General features: G+C 44.3%; 1 protein-coding gene across 2 annotated transcripts in view; it reads right to left on the bottom strand.

Moving 5' to 3' along the window:
* Positions 1-5,194: 5,194 nt before the first annotated feature.
* Ak9 (adenylate kinase 9) overlaps positions 5,195-15,201 on the bottom strand; it is a 126,452-nt gene continuing 116,445 nt past the window's right edge. Inside the window, exons 35-40 of one of the 2 annotated variants that reach the window (XM_021174851.2) lie at positions 14,180-14,376; positions 11,812-11,981; positions 10,855-10,953; positions 8,158-8,260; positions 6,211-6,325; positions 5,195-5,682 (exon numbers count right to left, since the gene is read on the bottom strand). In XM_021174851.2, the coding sequence (XP_021030510.1) occupies positions 5,480-5,682; positions 6,211-6,325; positions 8,158-8,260; positions 10,855-10,953; positions 11,812-11,981; positions 14,180-14,376 (887 nt within the window). In that variant the 3' untranslated portion in view covers positions 5,195-5,479. Of the gene's footprint in view, positions 5,683-6,210; positions 6,326-8,157; positions 8,261-10,854; positions 10,954-11,811; positions 11,982-14,179; positions 14,377-15,201 lie in introns of those variants that run through there. The other variant, XM_021174852.1, reaches the window with a different exon arrangement.

Genomic DNA, 15,201 nt, shown 5'->3' with positions numbered 1-15,201 from the left:
ACACACACACACACACACACACACACACACACACACAGAGAGAGAGAGAGAGAGAGAGAGAGAGAGAGAGAGAGAGAGAGAGAGAGAGAGAGATCAACAGAGCCTCCTGTCTCCTGGCCTCTGGATGGATTGGGTCTGTGGAGAACTTGACAGGAGAAAGGAGAAGGCTTATCATTAGCTGGCAGATGACGGTTAGTGGAAGTCTTCTGTGGCAGTGAAGGTAACAGAACCTCTGTGAGACCTAGGATGGTTGACTGATATCTGCTGAAGAAGCTGTAGTCAGTCCAAAGCCCATCATGACTTCTGGGACTTGAGAGGAACAAAAGGACAATCACGCTGTTGGACAGTACCAGCACAGCTTTATAGCCAAACCTTCTCTTCCTCCTCCCCACTTTCTCTTTGTCCTCTTCCTCTTCTTCCTCCTTCTCCTCTTCCTCCTCCTCTTCCTCCTCTTTCTCTACTCAGTTCTTCATTTATAAAAGCAGAAAACTAACCCAAACCAGAAACCTCATCCCCAGCTATATATTTGATATTCTGTTTGAATTTCTTTCCTTTCACCTCCAGGACATGAAATTTTAATATACTTAACTGAATTCAATATATTTTCAAGTGAATTGAGAATGAAGTAAAAAGCATATCATAAAATTTAAAGTGTTCAGCACTATAGTGTATCCCTTTGAGTTTTGAAGTGCTTATTCACGTTTGCTCACAACCACCTGTAACTGCAGGTTCAGGGGAGTCAGTGTTTCTTTCTGACCTCAGAAGCACCAGGCATGCGTGTGGTGCAGTCAAAATGCTCATACATCGAATAAAAGTAAATCTAACAAAATTAAATGTGCAATGTGGCCAGACAATGGTGACGCATACCTTTAATCCTAGCACTTGGGAGGCAGAGACAGGTGGATCTCTGAGTTTGAGGCCAGCCTGGTCTACAGAGCTCCAGGACAGCCAGGGCTACACAGAGAAACCCTCTCTCAAAACAAACAAATAAATAAAAAAATGCAATGTGTAGGAATTTGATCCAATTATGTATAATAATTCAGTAGTAGATTGTTTGACACACTGTTCACAGCCTGTGTACGGTGGGTGACCTGTCTGTACCTCTCCCATATAAACCTCTGCATGTCTGTAGCTGCATTTGCATGTGTGTGAGGGACCTGCACTGGCCAGAGCTATAAACCATCCTGGGAAATTTGACTTCCCAGTACTTGAGTCCCCTGCACTCTGTTAAGAGATGCATTTACTCAGAGGATGTGATCTTGTGGGAAGAGAAAAAATAAAGGGAACCATGTAGGTTCGGGTCCTGGCTCAGCTCAGTGACATCTTCCTGAGAGAGAGAGAGAGAGAGAGAGAGAGAGAGAGAGAGAGAGAGAGAGAGAGAGAGAGAGGACAGTTGTCTATACCTGTGCTGGATTCAGCATCTTCACAACAGTGGCAGCTGAGACACTAAAACTCACAGGGCAGCGTCTTTGAGGTCATCTCAGAAGACACTTCAGAACCCCCTTCCCCTTTTCTATCCCCAAAGAGGAATCAGAGAGTCTTAACAGCTGTGATTGGTCTCGCTGCTTCTTTTCCTGGCCGACTTGAACTCCAGACAGAACACTGTAAAGTTGTTTAGTGGTTGCTCTATATAGCCTGAAAGACACTCTTCCAACCCTGAGGCAAATCCCCCGCCCTCCATCAGTGCATATAATTTATTGCAGTTATCACACAGCTTTTAAAAATCTTTGATTTTACACACTAATAGTACAAAATTAAACAGCATTTTAAGTTATTTCCACTGAGAAAGATAAAACATGATTGTCAAAGCTTGATGTCAGTCTAAGATCTAGGACAAAGGAAGACTGTGAAACTAAGACAAGGAAAAAGCAATCAATCACTCACAATCCTCCCGTAAGCCACATTTCTTAAGCTTTCATTACAAACTCCATACTCCAGACCCCTTCACTGGATCCTTTGTCCCACTGTAGTCTCCTCTGTGTGTACAGCATCTTGATAAGTGTGTAGACCACTACCCTAGTATTTAGCACTTCTTTCTTTGAGATCCAAACTTGTGTGTCCATCCCCGAGCCTTGAGCAGGCTAAATAGACTTTAAGTGTTTGCCACAGTTGGTCTTCGGCAGACCTAGGTGAAGTCTTCTGCACTGCTGCACCAGTAATTTCCTACAGGAGCAGACTGCCTGCTGAGCTTGCTTTGCAACATAATCCAGCTGAAACAAAGGATGGGTCTGTGGGCTTTCCCTATATAAATACGGTGCTAAATATTAAACTTTGAGCCTTGATCAGAAACCTTTGTCTTGGCTTCATCCTTCTCTCACCTCCCATCCTTTTTCATTTCCAGCCTCCCTTTCAGGTACCCAGTTCATCCATGGCTGCTGGACAGCTACACAAACTGAGCCCACTTGGAATGACTTTGGGTACTACACCTGGGTTCCTAGTTCCAGCCTTAAATTCAGTGGGAATGAGTAGAATCCAAATTAGCAAACATAATCCCCAGACAAGTGATATGCAGAGGATATGGACTTGTTCTGGGGAATGTGAGATGTTTTTGGAGGTTCCTAAAATACTTGGAGCCAATCAGCATAGGCTGCTGCCCCTCAAAACTTGAAACTCAAAGGGGATGGAATATGCTGTTAGGCTTAATTGCTTAGGGATGCCAGTATACCCAACTGGCTGAAAAGACAGGATGTGGAAATCTCGTTAGAAATGAAAAGTCCAATATAGTGTAGTCTGGTGAGAAAATGGTAAATTACAAATATTAAAAAATCGGTTATGTGGGTGGGGTAGATGGAGAGATGGCTCCAGGGTTAAGAGCACTGGCTGCTCTTCCAGAGGACTTGAATTAAATTCAGCGCCCATATGATGGCTAACATTCGTCCATAATTCCAGTTCCAGGGTATTGGCATCCTCAGACATAGGTGCAGGCAAACCACCCAGGGAGAAAGAAAGAAAGGAAGAAAGGAAGGAAGAAAGAGAAAGAAAGAAAGGAAGGAAGAAAGAAAGGGGGAGAAAGAAAGAAAGAAAGAAAGAAAGAAAGGAAGAAAGGAAGAAAGGAAGGAAGAAAGAGAAAGAAAGAAAGAAAGAAAGAAAGAAAGAAAGAAAGAAAGAAAGAAAGGAAGAAAGGAAGGGGGAGAAAGAAAGAAAGAAAGAAAGAAAGAAAGAAAGAAAGAAAGAAAGAAAGAAAGAAAGAAAGAAATGAGAGGGAGGGAGGGAGGGAGAGAGAGAGAGAGAGAGAGAGAGAGAGAGAGAGAGAGAGAGAGAGAGAGTGAGTGGGTGGTGCTTAAATCCCCAGAAAAAATTTCTGTGGTCAACTCCCAGTCTTCTAATAGGGTTTGGGGAATTTTCTTTTTTCTTTTCTCTTCCTCTCCCCCCCCCCCATCTCCCTCCCTCTTCCTCCTTTTTTTGAAGCAGTGCTCCCTACAGTCTGGGCTGACTTTGAATTTGGACTGTTGTTATGTAGCCAAGGATGACATTGAACTTCCGATCCTCCTGCTTCCACTTTGCAGTGCTGGAATCTCGAGCATGTGAGGGGCTGGGGATGGAACCGGGCTTTCCTGCATGTGAGCTAAACATCTTCCAGCGAGAGACCTCCTCAGCCCTGCATTCTATCTAGCTTTTATTTAAGAACTGTTATATTAAATTTCTCTCTCTCTCTCTCTCTCTCTCTCTCTCTCTCTCTCTCTCTCTCTCTCTCTCACACACACACATACACACACACACTCATTTTTTAAAAGATTTGTTATTTTTATTTATGGGTATGTGTGTTGATCTGTGCATGAGAACAGTACCCTCAGAGGCCAGAAACTCCCTGAAGCTGACATTCTAGGCACTGGGAAGCGGTGCTGCTAAGAGGCTGCTTTCAGGGCCCTCCCTATGCCCTACATTTTTAAACCATTTAACACTTTAGCTGTTTTATAAAGCTGCTAAACATTTGTCCTTATTTTAAAAGCACATTAGGGGGTGGGGTGGGGGGGGGGCTGGAGAGATGGCTCAGCGGGTTAAGTGCACTGACTGCTCTTCTGAAGGTCCAGGTAACAGCTCACAACCATCTGTAATGAGATCTGGCGCCCTCTTCTGGAGTGTCTGAAGTCAGCTCCAGTGTACTTACATGTAATAAATAAATAAATAAATAAATAAATCTTTAAAAAATAAAATAAAATAAAAACGCACTCAGATCTAACAATTTTCCCCTCCCTTACACTCTTTTGACATATTTCATAAAAATCTGGATTTCGCCAGGCGTGGTGGCGCATGCCTTTAATCCAGGACTCGGGAGGCAGAGGCAGGCGGATTTCTGAGTTCGAGGCCAGCCTGGTCTACAAAGTAAGTTCCAGGACAGCCAGGGCAATACAGAGAAACCCTGTCTCGAAAAACCAAAAAAAAAAAAAAAAAAAAATCTGGATTTCCTCTTAGAACCCTAGTGACTTCTAGCTATAGAACCACATATTAAGTATATTTCAATCAGGGAAGAACGGGGGCAGCCTGTCAGTTACGATGGATTTTAGCTATTTTGTTGGGAAAATGACAGTGTCTTATGTTCAGAAAATATACAAGCAATTTCTTATGTAAAAAGTATGACCAAGATTTCTATTAGTTTTGTCTCTTGAAGCTTTCTAATGTTTCCTGGGTAATTTCCTTTAATAGAGACTAGTTTTCTACTGAAAATGTGAAAGGAATGAAGGAAGGAAGACAAGGCTAGGCATAGTAGCACACACCTTTTTTTTCTTTTTTAAAATTGACTTTAGGGCCGGGCAGTCGTGGCGCATGCCTTTAATCCCAACACTCGGGAGGCAGAGGCAGGCGGATTTCTGAGGCCAGCCTGGTCTACAGAGTGAGTTCCAGGACAGCCAGGGCTACACAGAGAAACCCTGTCTCGAAAAAAATAAAATAAAATTGACTTTACATCCTTATCGATGCCCCCATCCTGGTCCCCTCCCACAGCCCCTCCCCCTCCCTTTTCCTCTGAGAGAGAGGAGGTGTGCCCCACCCTGGCACACAAGTCTCTGCAGGGCTAGGAGTGGCGCACACATTTAATCTCACACAGGAGAGGCAGAGGCAGGTGGAGTTCTGTGAGTTCGAGGCCAGCCTGGTCTACCTAGTGAGTTCCAGGATGGCCTGGGCTGTGTTGAGAGACCCTGTCTCAACCTGGCCTCCCCGTAAAAGAGAAAACAAAACAAAACAAAACAAAAGAAAATAGATGTAGTACGTCTACATTTTAATATCTCAAATGGAATGCCTATTTTGTGGGAGCATCAAATTTAGGGGGGAAAAAAGGAATAAAGTTGAAAGCTGAGTGAATACTCAGAGGGTGACCCTTCATGGTTAGGCCTTTTGAGTCCATCTGAGGCCCAGGAACTACATACACAACATCAGGCAGGAGGGAAGTATACGTCAGAAAATGCAGGGTATTAATTCTGCTCTTCAATTCCCTCTGTCCCTTGGAGAGTTCTGGGATTTGGGTCTCTGTAACTTAAGCAAGCTACCCAGTAACTGGGTCTATGTTTTTCAAGGATAAAAAAGTCTGTAGCTTATGGTCGAAGTCGATGGCTCTGAACTGAGGCTCCTTGTACTTCCGGGTCATCTTGGAACTGAGGTACGTTATGAGTTCGCATCTTTCCACAAACTGCTCCATCTTCTTCTTATATTTTTTCCTTGAATATTCAGAACCCTTGGGATTGAATGCTGTAGAAAATGTCACAGAGTCGGGAATGTTTTCTGATAGGTGGTTAGTAAGCCATTCCAGAGGAGAACTTCCTGTGTAACTAGAGCACACCCAGCCAAGGGGGAGATGGTCCCATCCCACATAAGTTAGAGGGCTGTCTAGCTTAGGTCATTTTCTGGACTCGCTTTTCTCTATGGCGTGGATTTTTGAGTGCTGACTCTAAGTTTTGTTTTTGAGAGAGGGCCTTAGTAAGTTACTGGCCTGCGCTAGAGCTGACTCCATAGCCTGGGGCAGGCTTTGATCTTGGTAATCCTCCTCAGCCTCCTGCTGGCTTTTACAGACCTGCACCACTGGGTCCAGTGCATCGTCCTTGATTTCAAAACTCGGGATTTCAGTTTTGATATTTTCCTATAGATATTTACCCTGTATTTCATTTGCCCCCTCCCATGCAAGCAGACAATCAACCTCGTTTAACAACCCTGTCTACCACGTACGGTACAACAAGTGCTAAGCTTTTCTGAATGGGGCATCATTTCAGAAAGGCATACCTTTGAGATGAAATGCTATGTAAAGGAGCACGGACCTCCTCACACTTAGGAAGGGGAGCTTGGGTTTCAGGTTCCCTGCCGCATTCATTGCCTTGATCAGGGAAGTTGCTGTCCCCTGCAGGTAAGAGACAATTTAAATCAGTGTATATCTGAATTCAAGTTTGTTCTTAATGCAGACAGATAAAAGTCTTTTTCTTTTTATCAAATAGCCTTCCTGGGATGGGGATGATTAGACAACCATCTAGTCGACAGGAAAGAAACACACTACATTTGATGAGGAAATGAAATATAACCAGATGTAATGCGGGCTGGAGGGGGTCGCATGCCTTGAAGTTAACAAAGAAAGATGGGGTTGCCTTGGCTCATGTCTGCTTGTGTGGGTGGCACTGGTGGCCTGCCTCCTACTCTGTGTTCTTGGCCACATGACAGGGAATTCCAGAGACCAGTGTCACTGTGACCAAGTTCCTAGAGCTGTGAAGGTAAAAGAGGCCTTCTAATAAAGCAGGGCCTTAGAGAACACTCCTCCCTGGGTGATCTTCCTTGGCAGGTTCATCGAGAGCCATGGGATGCTAGCTTTGTCTCCAGCTCTCCTTTCTGGTTTTCTTTCAGATATTTCTGAGGCATTCTTGCTATGTAGCTCACTCAGGTATGTGTCACTGGAGACTAACTTTCTAGGGAAATTGACAAAAATAAAGTGCTTAAGAAGTGACAAAGCTGTAAAACTGAGTTTTTGACATTTATTTTGCAGAAAAAAATTAATAACAATAACTTCAGAAGGCTAGTGAGATGGTCCAGTGGGTAAAGGTTTGATCCTAGAAACCCACATAAAATTAGAGGGAGAGAACCAATTCTGCAAAATTGTCGTCTGACCTCCACACATACATCCCCCTCTTGTGCACACCTAGTGTGTACACATGCACATGGAGGGGATACACATACACGTGGAAGTAATAACTTAAAGATTAAATAACTTTGAAATACTATTTGACTAGTGACAAATTTTACTATCTTTAAAAATAATTATATCGGGGCTGGTGAGATGGCTCAGTGGGTAAGAGCACCCGACTGCTCTTCCGAAGGTCCAGAGTTCAAATCCCAGCAACCACATGGTGGCTCACAACCATCTGTAACGAGATCTGGCGCCCTCTTCTGGAGTGTCTGAAGACAGCTACAGTGTANTTACATATAATAAATAAATACATCTTAAAAAAAAAAAAGAAAAGAAAAAAGAAAAACAAGTCTTGAAAAAAAAATAGTTATATCTGGATGAATAAACTGTGATCTGGACAGACAGTTTAATGTGGATTTGGGATACATAGTGGGTTTACTATCTCACCTACCATGGTACTGTGACTCTTTTGCAGAGAAATTTAACCTTTGGAGGGCCAATATAACATTTCAAATCATTAAAAAACAAAAAACAAAAAACCCCAAACCCAAACAAACACAATCCAACAACACTAAAAATTAAAAAAGGAAAAAGAAAAGAAACTAAATTACACATCCAGTTTACATGTAAACAGTTTTAAGAGGACCCATTCATTCTCCTTCACTGTGGTGCAGCTCCAGGCATTACATTTAGAAGTTCACAGATTTTATGTTAACAGCCACCCATAAATGAAGAGTGGTTTACAACTTAAAATCAGAAAACTGGGCTGGAGAGATGGCTCAGCGGTTAAGAGCACTGACTGCTCTTCCAGGGGTCCTGAGTTCAATTCCCAGAAACCACATGGTGGCTCACAACCATCTGTAATGGGATCTGATGCCCTCTTCTGGTGTGTCTGAAGACAGCTATAGTGTACTCATATAAGTAAAATAAAATAAAATAAATCCTTAAAATCAGGAAACTTTGCCTGGAACCTCACTATATCAAAAGAGGAAGTAACTGTTAGAAGACACCTCTGAGCTCTTATAATAACATGTATCATAGAATGCCAACAACAGAACCTGTTCCAGATACCCAGGCAAAGGCAGACTGGTGAGGTGGATGGATTCCTTTAACGGGGGAAGTTTGCGTGGAAGCTTCTGGTTCCAGTATTGCATTGGTGACCTAAGAATACAAAGCTCATCAGACCCATGCTCACACAACACTCACCCTGTGCACACAGACATCAGTATGAGACAAAGCTCACTGCTTGTTTTATCTACTGGAGAAAATTATACAAGAGGGAAGACTAGGGCTTCTAGAAGCTTCTTTTGCTTTTCGATTTCACACAAGGTCTCATGTAGCCCACTCTGTAGCTTAGAGCACCTTTGAATGCCTAATTCTACTTCTATCCTGAATCCTGGGAGTGAGCCACCATGTTTAGGTCTGGGACCCCAACCTTGATCACCTATTTCAGATGTTGTAACTTTCACAGCAACTATATAAAACCTTTTTCATTTGTCATAAAATTTGAATTATCTAAGCAGCATCCTCATCCCAAAGACACATGTGCTCAGGGTAGAGGATACCAGGATGGAGCTTCCTCCAGCATCTGCAGAGCCAGGCTCAGGGTCCTCTTCCCAGCTGGTACCTCCTGTCTAAGAGCAGGCTCCACCCAACCTCTGAATCTGAGTTGTACTCTCCTGTGGGTTCCTTACTGTAGCTCTGTTTCTCTCTTCCCACCTCTCAAGTCTTTATTAGATCCTTCTCATGCAACTGCATTTCAACCTTCCCACAATTCCCACATTAAAAGAAAAGAACAACAGTTGAATGTGTTGACCTGTTAACTCAGATCTCAGTAGGTAAAACCAGGCTAACCTGTGCTACAGAGTATATTCCAGGCCATCCTGAGCTATGGAATGAGACCAGGTCTCATCAGCAAACCAACCCCAACCAACCCCAACCAACCAACCAACCAACCAACCACCTATCCAAGTCCATTGCAAACCAAAACCAAAACCAACCAAACAAGAATACAACAAAGAAAACCAACATTGATAGTAAATTTACCTTCTCACCTCCAATCATCATCTCTTCCAGCAACTAACATCTCTCATTTTTATTTTATTTTTTACAATTAAGTTTCTTCAACCCTGAGCCCCTCTAGAAATGACAATCTCAGGCTCAGGCTATTTTTACACAGTATTTTCTTTTTCTTTTGGAACCAGATGTGAGTGTTTAAGATCACAAAGTTTAAAGAGATTTGGTTTCGGCTTCTCGGGGGGGAAAAGCTGGATGTGAGGTTGGGGGCAGTGCGCACCAATTCTGTTGTTTCTGGTCTGACTCACTTTCCTTAGTAAGCCTCCCCCCTGGCTGCTGCGGCTGTCTTCTCTGGGTAGGTCTGGGAGGCTCATTGCTCCTCCAGGCTCCCTCAGTTCCACTCAGCAGCACTTGCCAAGACGCCCTGCCCCATCCCCTGTATTGGGCTATAAACTCAGTCTCAAGTGAGTGTCAGCCCTAATCTGGCTTCACTCCCCAAGGCTTCCCAGAAGATTCTCTCTCCTCCCTCAGGTCCTTCTTCACCTCTGTGGTTGTCTTCTGACCATGTGTGGTGGTGGTAGGAGCAGTGAGTGGTGGCAGAGGGGAGGTTCTTGGGATGTTAGCTCATATTCCATTAATTACTCTATTACCCTCTAAACATTATCTCTGCCTCCAGCCCATTCTTAATACCCCATGGAGGTAAGCAAAATGGGTTCTAACACTGACCTAACTTAGAAGCAGGCTGTCTACTTTTATAACTCTTGGGATCGAGTCTAAATGCTATTTGGTGCTTTTACTTGGCCTTTTGCACTTTACCCTGATCACCTCCTTCAGCCCTGCCACTATATCACATCCAGACATGGTGATCTCCTTCCAGTTCCTAGGTCCCCAGGGATGGGCTGATTGCAGGCCCATCAGCTTGGAATCTGGCCCTCTACCTCTTATTCTAGTCCATTCCCAGGCCCCACTCAGACAATCCAATCGTGCCCGAGTACTAGGCGCTTCCTCACTCTCAGGGCCTGTGATGGTTTGTATAAGCTTAGTCCAGGGAGTGGTACTATTTGGAGGTGTGGCTTGTTGGAGTGGGTGTGGCTTGTTGGAGTAGGTGTGGCTTGTTGGAGTAGGTGTGGCTTGTTGGAGTAGGTGTGGCTTGTTGGAGTAGGTGTGGTTTTGTTGGAGTAGGTGTGGGTGTGGGCCTTAAGACCCTAGTCCCAGCTTTCTGGAAGCCAGTCTTCTCCTAGCAGCCTTCAGATGAAGACGTAGAACCCTCAGCTCCTCCTGAACCATGCTGGCCTGGATGCTGTCATGCTCTGCCTTGATGATAATGGACTGAACCTCTGAATCTGTAAGCTTGCGCCAATTAAATGTTGTCCTTATAAGAGTTGCCTTGGTCATTGTGTCTGCTCACAGCAGTAAAACCCTAAGACAAGCCCCCCGAATATTCTATTATCAGGTCCTCAAAATGTATCATATACATCTTAGAGCTCCAGTACTTATTCACCTGTGTGTGTGTATGTGTGAGTGTGTGTATGTGTGTGTGTATGTGTGAATGTGTGTATGTGTATTTATATGTGTGTGTTTGTGTGTGTGTGTATGACTTTCCTCCCCTCCCCTCCCCTCCTCTCCCATCCAACAGTTCTAAGCACAGTATATGTGACATGGAAGATAATAAACATATTTATTTTTTTCTCCCCCCCACCCCCCAATAAACATATTTATAATTAAGTGAACCATCTCACCTCATGAATTTCTGGAGTTTTTCTTCACTCTCACAAATATATATGCAATTACGATACTCTAGAGCATATCGAATGTTACCAGGCACTAGGGCTTCATATCTAAAAATCAGAAACTACTGTGAAATTAATCTGTATTATATAATTAATACATAGTACTGCATGACTAAAAGTGTACTGCATGTCAAAAATGTTTCATTTTTCTATGTGTGCAGTTCAAGGAAGAAAGGGATGTTTCCGTGAGTAATGAGCGTGGTAAGTCTTTCCGGGCTGGGGAGATGGCTCAGAGGTTCAGCTCATGGGCTGATCTTGCAGGGGGCAGGAGTTCCCAGTACCCATGGTGGGTGGTTCACAACTGCCTGTTCCAGGGGATCAGATGCCCTCTTCTGGCCTCTTTGGGCACCTGCATGCACATGGCACATTAGTTCTCTTCCTACGTGATGTAAACTAGGAAAGTTCTCAAAGAGAAGTGTTCCATTGTAGTATAAAATAATAATTGGAAACTATATTTGAAAATCAGAACTATTTATTTTTAAAAAGTGACTTTCCTAAACCAAAATGCTCTGCAGTTGTTTAGCTTGAATTGGGAAGAGCTGGTTTCCATTATGAAATGGAAAAGTTAAAAGGTGCAGTTCAAGATGGAGATAAGTGGATCTCTGGGGCTTGCTGGCTGAGGGACCACATCCAGCTTAGCCTCTGGCTTACACATTCGTTCGTGAGCACACGCACACACACAGACACAGACACACACACATGCATGCACGCACACACACACGCACATGCACACAGACAGACAGACAAACACACAGACACAGACACACACACACATGCACACACAGACACACACACACATGCATTCATGCACACACACACAAATGAGAATAAAAATAAATCCTTAAGACGGTTGTCCACTGGTTCTGAGCAGGGATGTAGGTCTGTCCGACAAGTGTGAGAACCCACCTTTGTTTTCCATCCTGGTAAGTCACTGGGCAGTAGCCCTGGAGCTCAGCACACTTAGGAAAGCGACCCTTCAGCTCTGACAGTGTAAGCCTTTTGGGAAGCAAGTCATCTGGTGGGAGTGGATGAGGTGCCAAGGGAGGCACATACAGTTCCGGGTCCTTCAGAAATTTCTATTAAGAAAAGAGGCACAGTAGCAAAAAGCATTTAAAACAGCAATAACACATCCATGAAGCCATCTCTGGGGGCCACCACTCCTGTTCCAGTAGCCTTTCAAACCATCCAAGAGAAGTTTTTGTAACTTCTCCCATAAGAAGTTCCTCAGGACAAGAACCCCAAGCAATTAAAGGTCTCTTCTTACTCAAAAATATACTGCTTTTAGTTCCTATCCTACAACAAGGACTGGGGTGGGGTGGGGTCTTTAGCCACCCGCCAGCCTATCTCTGCCCTTTGAGGGGTTCCCCAGTATCTGTAGTTGTTCTGCAGCGGGCAAAGGCACGGAGTGTTTGCCATGACTTCTGCTTTGAAAGTTCTGTTATTATGCTACAAGCAGGAAGAAATCAGCATCTCTCCCTCCACCCCAGGACCGTGGTGAAAGGCAGTCTGTTTTCTAGTCGGGAGAGGCTTACTCCAGAGACCCAGTAGAAAATTCTACAAGGGACAGAACACAAATGCCTGACGCCACAAGCCCTCAACTCCATCATTCTGTGGCCATCAGTCACATAGGCTGTCCAGACGCCACCCCCACAGTTACCTGGCAATAGCCAGGTATGCTCCTCCCCACAGTTACCAACAGCAAGGTGGCCCAGCCCACTATAAAAGGGGCTGCTCGGCCCCTTCTCTCTCTCTCTTGCCTCTCTTGCTTCTCTTGCTTTTTCTCTTGCCCCCTTGCTCCCCTTCTCTCCCCCTCCCTTCTCCCCTCTCTCCACGAGGCCACAGCTGCTCTCTGCCTCTTTACTCTTCTCTCTCTCTGCTTGTCTACAATAAAGCTCTAAAACCATGGACCATCTCTGTTCATTGAGACCCACCGTCTTAGAACAACGGAATAGGCCTTTCCCTAAAGAGCCAAGTCTAACTTCCTAGGGAAGGCCTCTCAGCGGTTCCAAAGACTCTTGCCTGCCTGGGAACCACCCAGCACCTTCTCCCCTTGCCCCTTCTCCCTTTGGCCCCAGGGCTGATAGAGCTGCCCTTGGGGCCCCCAAGAGGCCCAGAGACCCCAGAGCTAACTCTTCCATGGTACCTAGCTGTCTGTGGTACAGAACTGAGACTGGACCTTCCCCACCCCCCAGAGCGGGGTCCAGCAGCCAGATGCCACTGGTCTCCTGACGGTTCTGTGGGGTCCTGCGGCAGTCTTCCATGGCAGTCTCCTGCATCCTGCTCCGGAGCTCTGGCGGGACTCGGGTCTCTCCCACCCCTTTATTTCCCCACTCCCGGTGTCCCCTCTCCTCCCTCAGTAAAGAAATTGAAATTCTCATTCTTTGGAGGAAAATAAAGTATTCAGATTGGTTTTATTACTGTCTTCAGTTACAAACCATTATATATTACCAAGTCACGGGCATTAAAATATTGGGATCAGTACATGCTCAGACTTCTAAATCTATGTGCACAAGTAACCTGTTCTCCATATCCGTGGATTCTGAGGCCTTAGATTCTGACTGGGTACCTTCAGGAAAAAGGCTGTTCTTTTACTGGACATGTATGGCATGTCCTACTTCCATCCCGTGAACAGTACAGTGTGGCCACTTCTTACATGGCATTCACACTGTATTAGGAATTATAAGGCATCTACAAGTGGTTTAATGGGTGTGGGAGGGGTGTGCAATTAAGTTACATGTAAATGCTACCCTCCTCTATACACAAGCGTGCATCCACAGAATTTGGCACTCTTGGACGGGATGTTTTAGAACCAATCCCCACAGGTGCTGGGGATAACTGGGAAATTCTAGTGTTTTGTTTGTTTGCTTGTTTTTTCTTTCTTTGTTTTAAACATGGAAGACAACAGTCAAGCTCTCGCTTCATTCCTACTGACTTTCTCTTTACTCCCTCAGCCGTTGACGCTGAACCCCCTGGGTATCTTTCTGCAGTGAGTCTTTGTGGAGCTTCATAGCTCCTCTAGTGGTAACACCCAACCGTTCGTTTTCTCTGCCTGATAGGTTACCCGTGATCCACCACACTACTGACCAAAGCCTTCTAAATGTGTCTGGGGAGGTCGCGTAGTCTCAGGGCTACCTTTTGAGTTTCTCACTGATCCCTGAGTCACAGCCTCCAATTCTCTGAGCATTCCCAAAGGTGCCTGTTTTTCTCATTTGATGAAGCTTAAGACAAGCCGTTTTCTTCCCTTAATGAATCTTTACGTGAGAAACAGACTTACATTTAGCTTTTCCTGGGAACTCATTTTATAGTAGTGTCCCCTGAACTCTGCTGCAAATTCCAAACTGCTAGTTACGGAGCAATCAATTAGTTCATTCGATTCTGCTAGGCTGACAGGGCAGAACTGTTTAAACTCTCCCAGGCGCGCAATCAGCTCCTCAGGCGTGATGCATAATTTGTCAATGCATGCGGCTTTCCCTGTTATTAACATAGTAACTATTACTGTATATTTTCACAGGAAACACAACAATTAAACATTTGGATTATTTCAGTGAGACACCACTATATTAACACTATGCATTAAAATTCTAAATGATAGAGTAAAAAATAATGTTACTATAAATGCCTGTGGTGGTGGCGGTCTACAGTCCCATGTTCTAGAGGCTGAGGGAGAAGGATTCCTTCAAGTTTTAAGCCAACCTGAGCTACATAGTGAGAACCTGTTTTAAAACAAACTATCCAACAAACAGACAAAAGTTATTCTTCATGCCTGCAGCCTCTAGCCTACTTCTCACTGTGAGAGGCACTCACTCTTAAGCTTGTACCCTTTTTAGTCTTTTTTTTCCTCTATACATTTGCACATATATATATATATATATATATATATATATACACACACACACATGTCTTTTGCATATAGTGTACGTAGTTGTTTGAATATGCTTGTTAGGTCTACTGGCACTAGCCAGGAAAAGTGCCATAACGGTGTGTCCACGGAAACAAAGAAGTGAAATGCAAAACTAAAGAAATAAGCTCCAGTGGCAGCTGTGGCTGATTACAGCACACAGACACACCAACAAACCCTGCTCTGTTTGGGCTGTGCAGCAAAGAGCTCAGGCCAGCTAACAGACTTACAATGGAAATTTGTTGCAAGATACTTGTGGAGATGAGGAAGTTCAAGATCCAAGTGTCACTGGGTTTAGTATCTGTACTGGCTATTTTTGTGTCAACTTGACACAGCTGGAGTTATCACAGAGAAAGGAGCTTCAGTTGAGGAAATGCCTCCATGAGATCCAACTGTAA

The sequence above is a fragment of the Mus caroli genome, chromosome 10, assembly GCF_900094665.2.
Source record: "Mus caroli chromosome 10, CAROLI_EIJ_v1.1, whole genome shotgun sequence".
NCBI lineage: Eukaryota > Metazoa > Chordata > Mammalia > Rodentia > Muridae > Mus > Mus caroli.
The sequence above is the reverse complement of the archived record's forward strand: the minus strand, read 5'-3'. Positions and strand labels throughout refer to the sequence as shown.